The sequence below is a fragment of the Fusarium redolens genome, assembly GCF_020744475.1.
Source record: "Fusarium redolens strain MPI-CAGE-AT-0023 chromosome Unknown BKA55scaffold_14, whole genome shotgun sequence".
Classification (NCBI taxonomy): Eukaryota; Fungi; Ascomycota; class Sordariomycetes; order Hypocreales; family Nectriaceae; genus Fusarium; species Fusarium redolens.
Genome location: NW_025763677.1, coordinates 713,552 through 727,081, shown reverse-complemented (window position 1 = coordinate 727,081; position 13,530 = coordinate 713,552). Strand labels below are relative to the sequence as shown.

The following is a 13,530-nucleotide window of genomic DNA, read 5'->3' as shown; positions in this document are numbered from 1 at the left end:
TATGTCGTATTGATTGCTTCTTTCTACACGCTATGTGATACATTGTATGTTTTTGTGCACACAATCTTGCTGTGCTGTAGTATCGCCTCTTCGCTCGCATTATCCAGCGTGTTCCCCATCACTCCACTGCAAATACTTCCGGTCGTAACTTGCGTTGTTCGGCCCACGGTATCGGGGTAGGTCGCAAGTTCCAAAGAGCAATTTGTATCGAACTGTGTGTACCCTGTATGCTTCTTCCTATTCACTTTATGCAGCGAACCGCTTGAAGGGGGCTTGGGGCAGTCCGCGTTGCTTGAAGAGTCCATCCATCTGGGCGCGAAGCGTTTGAAGAACTTACGAAAGGTTGGCATGCAGCCGCATATAATGAAAAGGTTGACTTCCACGAATGACCAGACGTTAGCTGGTGCTGCGATCCATGGAATATCTAATGCTCCCAAGAGGGAGGGTAGGTAGAACATGCGGATGATAGACGTCGTGACCGTTCTGTCTCTGTCAGTTACCGATGTTGTTGTTCGTCGCTCAACTTACATCGTTGCAATGCCGAGCATAATTCCCAAGCCAATCTTCTGTCCCAACGGCATCTTCAAACGGATGATCGTTGGCATGGGAATAACGAAAAGGATGATGTCCGATATAATGTTGACGATCGCTATGATGATATACATGACAGCATGGTCAATACACTTCCCAGTTGCGAACAGGTAGGGGTCCCATGCTGTTTGTCTCGGTTGGCATCCGAAGAGTAGCAGGCTGGCGATGATGATAGTGTAGAGAACAACGAAGGCGATTGTCATAAAGATTGCTCTTCTGAACCATTTCTGCGGAGATACTTGAAGGTAGAATGTTAAGAGAGAGCTTTTCGTGAGACCGTTGCATATGATGAAGGCTGGACCGGCGATATAAGAACTCTATGAGGTGTAAGAAGAGTATCATGGCATGGAAGTGGGGATCGTACGAGCATGTGCTTTTCGAAGACGTCAATGGGCATTTCCCATGCATGATGGCATAGGCCTCCGATGGATATTGACCCTTGAAGAATTGGTACAGGACTGGGTCAATGATAGGATGTACTCACATATTTGAGTCGATTGCATGACAAGGGAGAAGACCTTGAGATCACCATGTCAGTCTTGCGTAAACTGAGCCTTTATTCGCCTGATACCTTACCCATGCCAGTGTGATCAAAACTACATGTCAAGTCAGCTCCAGGTCTCTCAATTGAGCTATGACATACCATTGTCTATCTTCAAACCTCGCGTTATGTAATACTTTACATATAATCGCTGGAAAAGACACAAAATGGCCAAAGACCCAAGAATGCCGAAGATGAGGAAATGTTTGAGTGCATCCTGCTGTTGAGGATTGTCAAAGTCAACGACGTATCTTTCCGGCGGCGGCAGAAACGTGGTCACACCGTTGGTGACTGGATAAGAAGACATGTCAGATATGATTTATCCATATTTGCGGCATTATGTTGGTATTATTTGTAGAGGTTACAATTTGATCCATGCGCTTTGTGTTGGTTCATTGCTATTCACCTGGAGAGCCGAAATCTTCACCAAGGTTATCGGACCAGTTTGCTAAGCTAGTGTGCAATAAACGCCACTGTGGGCAAACAGTTGCAAGTTACGAGGCTTGCAGAACCAACAGATCTTGTCACTACTGGACATAGTGCAGTCGTTTCTGCTTCCAACCTCTACTAACGGGGCAGGGAGGTGGATGAATTGGAAGTCTTTCGTATCTTGACCCAAAAGCATCCGATTTACGTACTAGTACCATCGGAGATCGTCGCGGTCGTTGGTGATAACTGCAACAGTGCAACCGTAATCACTCGTATGTCTCAAGTGTTTGTCCAGGTGATATGTCCCAAAATGGGTGTCAATAGGAGCCGGGAGTGGCTCCCATTGGCTAGTCGGGCCAGCCATGCCTTGGCAAGGGGACTCGATCGACCCCAACAGATCCATTTGACCACTGAAGGAGTTCACAGGATTTACAGTTGGTTTATTCCGCGCTGGTTGGTCGTTGTTGAGCCAATGTTGGATGCAGGAATGCGGAAGAGAACTCTTCAGCGGAATGGATGATTGCTGTTGGCTTTTACAAGAGCAGGTCAACCACTTGGGTGAGACATATTTGACGCTTCAAAATGTCAATAGAAGTCTATACAGGGGCCATAAATCCTTGATTATGCAGGGATGTGCTTGAACTGAGCATCCTGGCCAATTGCTTGTCGGTAGTTGCGTCTAGATCTTGTTGGTCGTAGGAATCGAACACCAAATGCCAAGACTCGGACAGATCTAATGCAACCCGGCTCTCTTGTCACATTTTTTGACTGTTTTCTCTTCGTTTCTCTCGTTAATAAATATCGCCGAAATCCTTAGGAGTGTATTGTTGTAGTATCCTTCATTTTCATTCTCTCACCTTTATCACTACTGACCAACGTAATCAACATGAACCAACTCGCCTCTTTGTTATTTCTCGCTTCGGCCCTTTCCGGTAATGCGTTCGCGTCAGCTAAAGGCCCCCCATCAAACACGGGTCTATTACAGATGGTCACCTATGTTAAGCGTCATCCCAACATGACCCTCGACGAATTCCGGCAGTATTGGGATACCCAACATGCTCCGAAGGTGATCCCTCTGGCAACCCACTTTGGTATCGCTCGATACCAACAGGTAAGTCATTAAGCCATTGCACCTCCATGATTTCTTCCCATCACTGATATAAACTGACCGCTCCTTTCCTTGTCTTAGGTCCGAGTCGCAGGAAAGATCGTCCCTACCAATGCTGGCGCAACTGAACCAGTATCTAATGAGCTAGTGGACTTTGATGGGATTGCCATGTTCCTTTACGAGTCATCTGATGTCTTGACTGATATGCTCTCTCATCCTTACTACGTCAAAGTCGTTGAACCAGATGAGCATGTCTTCATTGACAAGTCAGCTCATGGAAATGGCATGGTGGCTACCTACATCGGCGAGCATATCGATGCAGTGGATGATGCGAAGAGTGTTTGGAAGGGGGATAACAAGATACTTTCAAAGTACCAGAAGATGTTCAAGAAATATTGATCAGTGAAAGAGGACTGTATGGTGAGGTAAACTCTATTCTGAGCAATATAGATGAAGAGTCTTGACTCTCGCTAATCAGTCACCTCTTGAGAGATGTATGGCAGAAAAGATTTGTATCCTTTAACTAAACACTCACACTTCAATCACTCAACATCATACTCTCCTCTGATACTTCTCAAAATCGCCCCAGAGGCCTTCTGGCTTATCATAAACGTCGGCGCAGCAGGGAATCCTCCCGGTGTACGTGGGAAGATCGAGGCATCCACGACTCGAAGTCCATCAACCCCATTGACCTTGAATTCCGAATCAACGCAGTAGTTCTTATCACCTGCAGGGCCCATTCGACACGAAGAAGTCGCATGATGACTGAAAGCATCATCCATGATACCTTGTCGAATACTCACGCAAGGCCGAGGCTCAACGACCTTGAATGGAGCATAAGGTTCACCAGTAGCGTTGAAGATACGCATGGTATGCTCAACTCCTTCTTGGATAGCCTGAAGGTCTCTGTCTCCCTTCTCAGTGAAATAGTTGAAGTTTATCTCAGGTGCTTCTCGTGGGTCTTTAGAGCGGAGAGTAATAGTTCCGGCCTGGTTACCTGGCTGCATTTTGACAATGGACCAGAACCATGAGGTTGGAGGGGCTTGCCATGCAGAGTAGCCTGGGAAATATCCGCGAAATACGGTTCCTGCGGCTCCGAAGAGGTACAAGTCTGTGTCGTTTGTCTCGCTGACGCTGGATCTGTAGAGAAGTGAAATCGGTGCTGCGCCTTCGCCGTAAGCTCCGGTATGAGACTGATTCCATTCTTTGTAACAAGTGTCGTTTGCTTCGAGTGTGAAGGGACAATTCTCAAAGGGATTGTTCTCCCAGGGTATAGAGGCTTCGACGGTTACTCCACCTTCATAGTTGTCCTGTAGATACTTGCCCTGTCCTTATCAGTTGTGTTCTTGTGCCCTCAGCTGAAGACTTACCACTACAGGGAGATCCACAATAACCGGAATGTCTAACTTCTCCAGTTCCTCGCGAGGACCAATACCACTGAGCTTGAGTATCTGGGGCGTGTTGAACGCTCCACCAGCCACAATCACTTCTCTTGATGCAGTTACGTTGATCAAGCGACCAGTGTCAGACTCATCGTAGCGTTTGTCAGCTGAGTAAAGCCCTTCACCCTTGAGATACTCTACACCAAATGCCTGTGGCTTCCCGTTCTGACCTTCTTTGAACAGCACGCGGGTAGCAAGCGAATGAGTGCTGACAGTCAGAGGATACCGAGCAGAGCCATTTGCTGTCTTGGCAATCATTGTCTCGTGTAGATATCGCCACGCACCGTTTCGTTGTCGGAGGCTGTCTACGTGAAGAGGAATTTGGTAGATGCCAGGCGAATACCGATCTTTATCCAGTCGGTTGATGTCTCGTTGCATTAGCCTGCCAACTTCAGCGGCATCGTCGACTTGAATGCCCTCGGTTTGCTCGAATGCACGCTTCAAAGATTGTACGACGCCATGACGATCGGTGATGTAGGAGATGTTGTTTCGGTTGCTCTGTGAGGCTTGTCAGTGGATTCCAGGCCCTTGAATCCGAGTACATACCTGGATGAACCCGTCAAAGCCGTGTCCAGGAGTCCCCTCGGGAGCATAAGTGCAATTCTCAATATCGATAAACAGCTCCCTCATCTTGTCGGATCTCCACGACTTGTCGCCTGTAAGTTCAGCTATAGCATCCCAATCGTTGTCAGGTGGCAGGGCGAAGTTCATGGCATTAAGCTGAGCAGAACCACCAAGCGTCGCGCCTCGAGGGTATAGTACACCGAGTCTATCAAGTTAGATCAGGCACTTGAAAAGCAGAGGAAATTCTTACGGCTCGGCATCCCCGGGAGGATCAATACCAGACCACAAAGTGCCGTTGGATAATCTGTACGCATACTTGGAGTCTCTTCGGGCTTGAGTTTCGTTTTGGTAGTGGTTCACATAGAAGGACCAGGACATGCTGGGATGCTCAGCGACTTGATCCGCCCTGGAGGTTATGAGAACGTGTCGCCATCGAGAAAGCCTTGATACACTTACATGGCGGGGATTCGCTGTAATGGCGTGTTGCCTTGATCGCCACCAGCCTCTATCAAGAAGACAGAGTGGCCGGCACGCGCGAGGTTTGCACTAGACGAATTGTCAGCAAGGGTCTGCATCGGAGAACAGGTACTCACGCCAAAGTTCCTCCACCAGGCCCTGATCCAATGACGATATACTCATATTGATCTGCACGGTTGGTTGGGATCGCGGCTGCCAGACCAGCAAGAAGGCTCAAGGATATAAGTTTCATGGTGTCGGTTTATTAATGTTATCGTCTTCTGGTTTGCATATGCCTTCAAGCTCTGGGATCTTCAAGTATTTATACTCATATTGCATAGCATGCATTTATTAATCATGATCCTTCAACATCACGTCAAAGCCTGCGGACGAAGCGGATCTTGGCTTCCGTCAACGCAGCATATTCATCATCACCATAGCGATGATGGCTGCAGATTGAGTGAATCACAGCCTCAAAATGACGATCATCGGGATGACACTCGTGCTATCCAATGAGAATTAATCCGATAAAGTTATCGTACAACCTTTTAAGCTTGTTTGTACGTCTTGCATGGATGGAGTGGAGTGGAAGGATGCGTTGCGCTGATTGAGCGTCAGCCCGAGCCACGCGTCATCGGATTTTTGTGTAAAAGTCATCCGCAACTCCGATCACAAACCCGTGCTGATGCTGAAAGCTCCGACAGTTCATACCACATTTTTAGTGAAAAGGACTTTCTTCATATTTCACTATCGCAAGTCTCTTATTATTCTGAATATCCCTTTTCATCGTTTTGTGACAGAACATGCGTCCTTCAGGTTCCGTCAGCAGCCAGCGGTAAACGGCGCACCAACACGTTCGTCCCTCTTATCACTATTACCAGAACACGCATCTTCAATAGAGTATCTTAAAAGATTAAGGCTCGACCTTGCACATGTTGTTCCGAATTTGCATGGCTACCGGTAGAGTTATCGTATGCACCTGCAAAGGTAGCTTCAGGCATCAAACCTTGAGTGAATGAATTAATCCGGAAGGCCCGGCGCACCGTAATAGAGATTTGTTTATAGTATTCTTTAGACTTAAAACTATTTTGCGACTTGGGATGAACTCACGGAGCAAACCTGAGGCAGTGGGCTGTCTCAATTGAGATCTGAGGCACGATGAAACCATGCGCGACACTTAGCGATACCCCTCGCCTCCCTACGAAAATGGAGCAACGCCAAGGTTCAATTGCGACATTGGCCCAGATCTGACATTTGACGTTTCCGCCAACCGATGAACTATAGCAAATACAAGCTGGGGTACTTTCGGATCACCGCTCATCCGGTCTTCAATTCTACTCCTCGGCAGCGCGAGTATGATCACCAACGAGGATACACTGTTTTACTGCGGCGCTTACACCCCAGAATAGGTTCATCCTGAAGATGAAGCGTCAAGATGCTCAGTGAGAAACGTCTCATGTTCGCTGGGCTATTGTTTAGCGCCAATGGGAACCTCTTCTACGGTGTTTATGTCGCATACAAAGACTCGACAACACTGCCACTTATTCCAACTTCAGTCTCGATATCACAAACTCAATTCACTTCACTTCTTACAGCTGGTCTGTTCTCTTCACTACACTGCACCCACACCCTCCATCTCATTCAACTTCCGTCTTCCGTGCATCATATCTCAAACGCAAACATGAAGTTCACCTCATTCCTTCTTGGCTTCGCCGCCACTGCTATCGCCAGCCCCATCAGCAAACGCGCTGTCTTCAGCCAGACAACCTACGACGATCTTTCCATCAGTGGCGGCACCGCAGGCAACGCCCAGCAAGAAGCTCTTCAAAAGCTTGGCGGTCTGCCAACTGACCTATCAACGGTTGAGAAGTCCGACTTGGACTTCCTCAACAGTGTCAACCAGATTGCGAATGATGCTGAGGATGAGGCTTTCAACCCTGCTATCGACGCAGCTTCCGGCGAAGCAGCCGATGCTCTTCAGGTAAGCATTTCCATCGAATGTCAACAAAGAAACAATGCTAACTATCTTCCAGCGCGGAAAGATCAAGAACAAGGTCTTGAAGTTGACTGCTACTATTCTCAAGCTGGAGGCTCAACAAGCGCAGGGTCAGGATGTCGCTGATAAACTGGCGGAGGAGAACAAGAAATTGCAGAACAACATTTCTCAGGATAAGGATGAAGCTGGGAAAGCTTCGACTTTCCTTGCTTTTGATGCGACTACAAGCTAAGAGGATTGAGCAATGCTGGTGGAGGAAATTGGTGTCAGTATTATAATAGGCAGGCCTACAAAGTGTATCAAGTAATCCAAACATATTCAGACCGAGGAAACAAAGTCAAAGGATTGTGAAGAATCTCTCGAAAGGTGATACAAGTATGTCATATGCTGAGTGTATCTGGAATTGCCATGTGGAGAGGACCGTATCGTCTGAAACACCAACCCCCCAATGTTCGGCATCTCGGGCTGATGTTCTCGCGAGCCAGCGTTCGCTAATTCCCCTCACAACCCCACGCGCTCGTTACATTTTGTCTTGACGTCTCGCAGCATCAGTAAATCTCAATCCCTTTCATTTAATCATCATGCTCGACTCGAATCAATCTTGGCCTTTATGGGGCAATGACTCTCTCGATGGAGCATTCGAACTCGACACCCCCGGCGACAACGCAGTCGTGACCAAAGTAAATCGCCCATTCCTGTTCGGCTACCGTCCTTCAAAACCAAATGGCCGCGGTATTCTCATACTCGGTGGCGGAGGCTATGTTCAACTCATGGTCGGCCGTGAAGGCGTCGCCGTCGCAAAATGGCTCAACAGTCTTGGCTTCTACGCGTTCGTCTTGGTGCATCGCTTCCCAAATAGCGAGACGGGTGCCCAAGCGCCGTTGGATGATGGAAGGAGAGCTCTGAAGATCATGTCCGAGAGTGGCCTTGCACCGAAGGGGATCAGCATCTGCGGTCTTTCGTCTGGCGGTCATCTCGGCGCTGCTCTCCTGGCGGACTACCCTCAAGTCTGGACGTCACCAGATCCCGAAATACCTCAGATCGAGTTCGCCATACTGGGTTACGGACCTATCTCGACGAATGCAGCTGGTCGTACAATCATTGATAATAAACCTCCTCTTCCACCAAAAGAAAAACAAGAACTCTACGATGTTATTCAACCAGACGTTCAGCTCCGATCTCCTGCGCCACCCGTTTTCATCGTTTACTCCAACAATGATCCAGTTGTACCTGTTGTCAACGCATATCGCTTAGCAGAGGGATTTACAAAGGCTGGGGCACCGGTTGAGTTGCATATCTTTGCCGACGCGCCTCACGGATTTGCGTTGGATAGTCCGAAGGAGCTGCCTGTATCAAAGTGGCCGGTTATGTGCGAAGCATGGCTGAAGCAGCACAATTTGATAGAATGAAGAGTTTTTAACAATTTAGAGAGAATAAAGCAAATCATTGATCTTCATGGTATTAACACCACACGCCAAGCAACCCAGGGTATGGTCTAAAACAATTTCTTCACCGTCTCACGTCTCTCCTCATCCTCGCCCCATCTGTCCTCCCATAAATTTGATGCCACGTACTGCCATCCCATAGGTGCACCACCCATGCCCCATCGTGTCTTCATTTCGTTGAGAGTAACCGGGTTTGCCAGTTCGTAGAGCTCCAGTATAGGATATCCGTACTTGGACTCCTTGAGTCCCGCGTTGAAGTCTTCATTGCCAATACCAAAAGGCTCATTCGGCACAGAACCTGGTTCATGGCGGGTATTTGGTGGGATTACTGCGATGTGTCTATGAAATAGTTAGCTATGGTGTGTTGCTGTGTTGAAATGCTCGACATACGTGATTGATGAGCGGCCGCCTCCACTGCCAGTTTCGTAAAGCCAAAGGCGAGAGACACCGTCTTTGAGACGATACTTACGATACTCATGGTTCTTTTCTCGGCTGATGATATTTGCCAAGTGCTCGGGTTTGATGGCGAGTAAAACGTCGGTATCAACTCGCCCAGGGCGACTCTGTGATGGTGGCATCGCTGTCGGCGCAGTACGTACTCATTGCGTGAGGCAACGCGGAGAACCGTGGAGATGGGAAGCGAATCGGAGACGTTCAAGTCAGCATTTCTTATCTTATCTTGTACCGGAATGAATGCTCCGGCTCAAGATGGCCTCGGTGATTCACATTGGATGCAATTACTGCGCAACGTCCAAAGCTTTGGTCTCATGTATAATTAAATTTTTATGGAAAGATACCATATCAGAGCTTGTTCTCATTGCCTCAATCAGTTCAATGTTGCCTCTCGTCATCTTCAAGAAAAGATACTTTGTGCTTCCGCCTAAGCCGGACATTAAAGTTGCTCTGTTTCACGAACCATGCTGGATTCAAGTCAGTATCAAGAATGGACTTCACAAGGTTTATTCTGCATAGGTATAAAAAAAAATATAAAAAAAGGGTGTGCCGGAAGAAGCTTACCATTGTTCAAATGCCATGTGTTGTCCGCCGAAGGGAACTCAAGCTAGAGCAATACAGTCAGCAAAGTACACCTCAACTCGATATTGTGACTTACCTCGTATCGCCTCAAAAGAGCCGGTACCATCTTATACATCTCCAACAAGCTAATATTCTTCCCAATGCAAGTCCTCGAACCCGCACCAAAGGCAAACATGTAGTTCTCCATCCGCCTCTTTTGTTCAGTCGAAGCTTCAATCCATCTCGAAGGTCTCCAGCGATCAGCATCATGACCGAAGATATCCTTGTTCCGGTGCAGAACCCAAGCGTTGACTCCAACGATTGTGCCGCCTGGAATATGATGGCCGTCAACTTCAAGACCTCGCGGTGGGACAATGCGTTCTAGCATGAGACCTGCGGCAGGATGGCACCGAAGAGCTTCTTTGACCACGGCGTTAAGGAAAGGAAGATCTCGGACTTCACTCCAGCTTAGGAGACCATCTTCACGGGTGAACCGGCCAGCTTTTTCTTCTTCAGCGAGCTCAGCCATTAAAGTCTTCATATCAGCTGGGTTCTTCATGAGGTAGTAAAAGATGGCTCGGAAAGTAATCGCTGTTGTATCAGAGCCTGCAAACATATTTGCCACGGTCAGAGCAAGCACTCGATCATTGGTCATGAACTCTGGGTCTTTTTGGTTGGCTTCGAGGAATCGTGAGAGAAAGTCTCGACGGCCGTTGTCTTGGTCAAATTTCATATCGCCTAGCTTCTCAGGGTCGACACGCGCGAGCATTCGGTTGCGCGCGAATATGGCGACGGGTGATGATGAGTTTGTGAAGCCCCATTTTGTAAGCTGCAGTCTCAATGGGTTTTTAAGGAGTAAGCTATCGAGGATTGGCAGTTGTCCGACCTAAATGACGGTCAGGTTAGTAGACACAATCAAGAGCTATGGTTATACATACTGGCGCAGCATAGTTGAGCAACCATTCAAGATTTCCGATGATATTATCCACATCTTTGCCATGATCCACGAAGCCCAGTCTCTTCGAGTACGTCAACTCGCCAATGACGTCGAAGGCATAGTACTGCAGCCATGTTCCAAAGTCAAGGATGTCGTTCTGGTTGGCATATCGCTGGTCAAGTTGTTTGAAGAACTCGGTGGTAGTAGAGTCAACGAAGGGTTCGAATTGGACGAGAGTGCTCATGGCATAAGCATTAGAGACAGAACGTCGAAGCTGCGAGTGGAACTTTTCATCTTGTGAGGTGAAGAGGGTGATGAGTCTCTTGCCACTCTTGTTAATGGTCTGCTGAACCGGGCTACAACTTGTCAGCCTGAACAATTCTTTCATCACTGCCTTGACGTACTAGAAATCAGACTTGGTGTACCCCGAGTTGTGAGCGTAGATCTTCTGTATAGCAGCTGGATCTGAGATCGATACCGTGTTGGGTCCGAGTCTCACGACGCTGCCGTGCTTTTCATGTAGAGCAATATGCGTCACCTCTGGTCGTCTTCGATACACATCGAGAAAGCGCCAGAGATCAGTGAAAGAGGCCAAAGCTGGCCCGGGGATTCCGTTCAACCCATTGCCGTATTTATTGACAAGGAGCTTTGTCATGAGTAGTCCCACCAGCGCAGCTGTTAAATACGCCCATGGGTGCTGAAGGAAAATATCCAAAATCATTTTGTAAGTTTACCAGAAGGCGGGACTCGTATCTGATTCATAGTAATTGATTCGCAATCAGTGGTCAATCCATTGCTTTTAACAACATTCTACCCCGCCTGAAACATGCTTGATGGTTTCGCAAGGTCGACGGCATTTACCAAGGCATCGGAAGTTTCCATGCGGGGTAATTTCCGAATATCATCACCAAAAAATCGGTAACGTTCCGATTTGACTCTTTTAATTCTTTTGACTGAGAGTTCAGGCTACGGAGATGATTCGGTATATTTTGGTAAGCTTCCCCCCTCTGTCAGTTGGGACCCATGCTGCCGCGGGCCGATGGACCTCTCCAGGCACCTCTTCCACCATTGCGTCCATCACACAGCTAGTCGAATACAGTGAGAGGTCAGTTGATATGCCTTCAATTCGAAATCACGACGAATCTAAATCATCCTCAGATTCTATCCGAGGAGAGGCAGCGAATGTTAATAGGTAGGGACCAAGCCCAAGTAGGTATATGTAGTGAAATTGCCACCCATTTTAGGACACTTGACAGTCAATCTACATTGTCCATGGGCCGTTCCGCGCTAGCTCTAAGTACATCAACACAAAACATCAGGCCCGCGTGATAAACTCGCCAGTCTCCAGAATTCTATCCCCAGGTTTAAGCTTGCTCTGCGGAGGGCGTTGCCAGTTTAGAACTGTCTTGCTTTGTTCTAACCTCATCTTCCTCTCTGTACTCCATCGCACTTGAAGCTCCGTGGTAGGCTTACCCCCGTAGTATATGACCACTTCGAAAGATGGTAGTTCAGGAGTATCTGGCCAATCGATGAAATTAGGCGCGTTTTTGTAGGCAGTGATCTGTTTGCCTGCATGACGCTTTTTAGACCACTCTCTGAGGACCTCGCGAAATTCTGAGACCGGGCGGTCAAGTTGGACATCTGGGTGCTGGGCCCAATCCTTCTGTTCTATTTCCAGGACGTGTTGTTCCTCGTGCCAAACGGCACGCAGTGTTTCGTCGCGAGTGATGATCTCATAGATGGTGAAAAGACTCCCTTAATATCATTTCGCGCCTCACTATAGCTAGGCTCTTCACTCCGAATCGAAAAGTTAAAGTCAAATATCATTATGGAATCTGTTGCCTCGTTTATAAGGAGGTTTCGGGGAGCGACATCTTGGTGGGCAATCCCAAGATTCAAGTTAAGCTCATCGATAACGGTAATCAATTGAGTGAGCCACTTAAGCTTAAAAGTCCGAGATTTTTTCTCCTCAAGTGTTCCTCCAGGAATATATTCGGTTGTAAACCCAACGCATCGTCCCTCAAGCTCATCCACAATGATCTTGTCGAAGCTCACAATGTGTGGATGTTGGGCAAGCGAATCCATAGATTCATCTCATGCCACACAAAAGATAGGCGTTGGTAGAGAAATTAATACTTGAAAACGAGCTATGACTAGCTAGGTCCTACAAAGCCATGCCAGTCTCTGGGAGGTGCTTACCGTCTTGTCAAGATCTGGGGAATCCTAGGCATCTCACAAGATCCACCAGTGAGCCTAGTCGGTCAAGCTCTTCCAGATCTGACCTTGGGATCACTTCGATTCCGTCCGGACGCTCGGTTGCTTCGAGAGGAGGGCGGTATGGACATAAGGTATTATCGTCTTTTTGATCAGTGGAATTTGAGGTTAAGACACCTTGCGGTGAAACCCGAATCTTGAAGACATCTGGTACGAGATTATCGATGTGTTTTTGGAGGTACTCAATTGCTGGGTCTTCTGATTCGAGCTCCTCGTCCATGGTGACAGAAATAAGGCGACGTTGGTATCAATCCATAATGTGCTAAGTACTTGGGCCGGCCCCAGGGTAAATATTAGCGCTTGGAGCGAAGAACCTCTCTTCCGGTTTCAGCATCGTGGGTTGGTGGTGTTGCGAATCATGATGGTGATCGGCGGGGCCGGGTGAAAGGAATCAGGAAGGAAAGTAAACGACGGTGATCGAGATTGATAATGTGAGGTTTGAAGGAATTACGACGTCTTGCTTGTTTTTGGGGCACCAAACCCGTCAGCTGGAAGAACGCCCCTTTGCAGGCAAGATGCGGGCGCGTATTGAAACAACTCTCAGCCCAAAGCTCAGCGACGGCTTGGCTTAGAGCGGCAGAAGCTCAGCTGTAGAAACGGAAATGGCTTTTGGTGAGCTTAAGTTTCATCTCCGAGTAAAGTGGCATCTTGCGCGACAAGTCGAGTTGATTTGATTGCCCCTCTTGATCTCAATACCAATATGGCCAACATCACAATGTTCGTAAACAAAGGG

General features: G+C 47.9%; 8 protein-coding genes across 8 annotated transcripts; 4 read left to right on the top strand and 4 right to left on the bottom strand.

Moving 5' to 3' along the window:
• Positions 1 to 3: 3 nt before the first annotated feature.
• BKA55DRAFT_706638 (uncharacterized protein) lies at positions 4 to 1,439 on the bottom strand (the record flags this gene model as incomplete). Its single annotated transcript, XM_046200698.1, has 4 exons — positions 4 to 489; positions 529 to 908; positions 956 to 1,029; positions 1,235 to 1,439. The coding sequence occupies 4 exons, from the start codon at positions 1,437 to 1,439 to the stop codon at positions 24 to 26; spliced, it is 1,125 nt and encodes a 374-aa protein (XP_046045930.1). The 3' UTR covers positions 4 to 23.
• Positions 1,440 to 2,447: 1,008 nt separating this feature from the next.
• On the top strand, positions 2,448 to 3,068 carry BKA55DRAFT_519892 (EthD domain-containing protein; the record flags this gene model as incomplete). Its single annotated transcript, XM_046188373.1, has 2 exons — positions 2,448 to 2,672; positions 2,751 to 3,068. The coding sequence occupies 2 exons, from the start codon at positions 2,448 to 2,450 to the stop codon at positions 3,066 to 3,068; spliced, it is 543 nt and encodes a 180-aa protein (XP_046045929.1).
• Positions 3,069 to 3,211: 143 nt separating this feature from the next.
• BKA55DRAFT_741177 (uncharacterized protein) lies at positions 3,212 to 5,692 on the bottom strand (the record flags this gene model as incomplete). Its single annotated transcript, XM_046201465.1, has 6 exons — positions 5,269 to 5,692; positions 5,132 to 5,221; positions 4,926 to 5,081; positions 4,658 to 4,880; positions 4,040 to 4,609; positions 3,212 to 3,994 (listed from the first exon to the last, which is right to left on the bottom strand). Exons 1-6 carry the CDS (start codon positions 5,382 to 5,384, stop codon positions 3,212 to 3,214), a joined length of 1,938 nt encoding a protein of 645 aa, XP_046045927.1. The 5' UTR covers positions 5,385 to 5,692.
• Positions 5,472 to 5,692, top strand: BKA55DRAFT_577072 (uncharacterized protein; the record flags this gene model as incomplete). Its single annotated transcript, XM_046193557.1, has 1 exon — positions 5,472 to 5,692. A coding segment is annotated over one exon (176 nt), but the record flags the coding sequence as incomplete, so codon positions are not given.
• A 1,120-nt stretch (positions 5,693 to 6,812) lies between these two features.
• BKA55DRAFT_519310 (uncharacterized protein) lies at positions 6,813 to 7,359 on the top strand (the record flags this gene model as incomplete). The annotated part of the gene is made up of 2 exons (XM_046188331.1): positions 6,813 to 7,112; positions 7,165 to 7,359. 2 exons carry the CDS (start codon positions 6,813 to 6,815, stop codon positions 7,357 to 7,359), a joined length of 495 nt encoding a protein of 164 aa, XP_046045926.1.
• Positions 7,360 to 7,670: 311 nt separating this feature from the next.
• BKA55DRAFT_741175 (Alpha/Beta hydrolase protein) lies at positions 7,671 to 8,536 on the top strand (the record flags this gene model as incomplete). The annotated part of the gene is made up of 1 exon (XM_046201464.1): positions 7,671 to 8,536. Exon 1 carries the CDS (start codon positions 7,709 to 7,711, stop codon positions 8,534 to 8,536), a length of 828 nt encoding a protein of 275 aa, XP_046045925.1. The 5' UTR covers positions 7,671 to 7,708.
• Positions 8,537 to 8,574: 38 nt separating this feature from the next.
• On the bottom strand, positions 8,575 to 11,729 carry BKA55DRAFT_650115 (cytochrome P450). Its single transcript, XM_046197285.1, has 7 exons — positions 11,682 to 11,729; positions 10,928 to 11,628; positions 10,525 to 10,879; positions 9,684 to 10,472; positions 9,590 to 9,632; positions 8,963 to 9,152; positions 8,575 to 8,911 (listed from the first exon to the last, which is right to left on the bottom strand). The coding sequence occupies exons 2-7, from the start codon at positions 11,242 to 11,244 to the stop codon at positions 8,623 to 8,625; spliced, it is 1,983 nt and encodes a 660-aa protein (XP_046045924.1). The 5' UTR covers positions 11,245 to 11,628; positions 11,682 to 11,729; the 3' UTR covers positions 8,575 to 8,622.
• A 66-nt stretch (positions 11,730 to 11,795) lies between these two features.
• On the bottom strand, positions 11,796 to 13,017 carry BKA55DRAFT_706620 (uncharacterized protein; the record flags this gene model as incomplete). The annotated part of the gene is made up of 3 exons (XM_046200697.1): positions 11,796 to 12,213; positions 12,276 to 12,563; positions 12,760 to 13,017. 3 exons carry the CDS (start codon positions 13,015 to 13,017, stop codon positions 11,839 to 11,841), a joined length of 921 nt encoding a protein of 306 aa, XP_046045923.1. The 3' UTR covers positions 11,796 to 11,838.
• Positions 13,018 to 13,530: the final 513 nt, after the last annotated feature.

What these genes read in the sequence shown, in the direction of transcription:
- BKA55DRAFT_650115 (XM_046197285.1), bottom strand. Translation starts at nt 11,244, where the DNA reads ATGATTTTGGATATTTTCCTTCAGCACCCATGGGCGTATTTAACAGCT. An exon ending in TACACCAAGTCTGATTTCTA is followed by an intron (nt 10,880 to 10,927) that starts GTACGTCAAGGC and finishes GACAAGTTGTAG; the next exon opens with CCCGGTTCAGCAGACCATTA. An exon ending in TGCTCAACTATGCTGCGCCA is followed by an intron (nt 10,473 to 10,524) that starts GTATGTATAACC and finishes ACCGTCATTTAG; the next exon opens with GTCGGACAACTGCCAATCCT.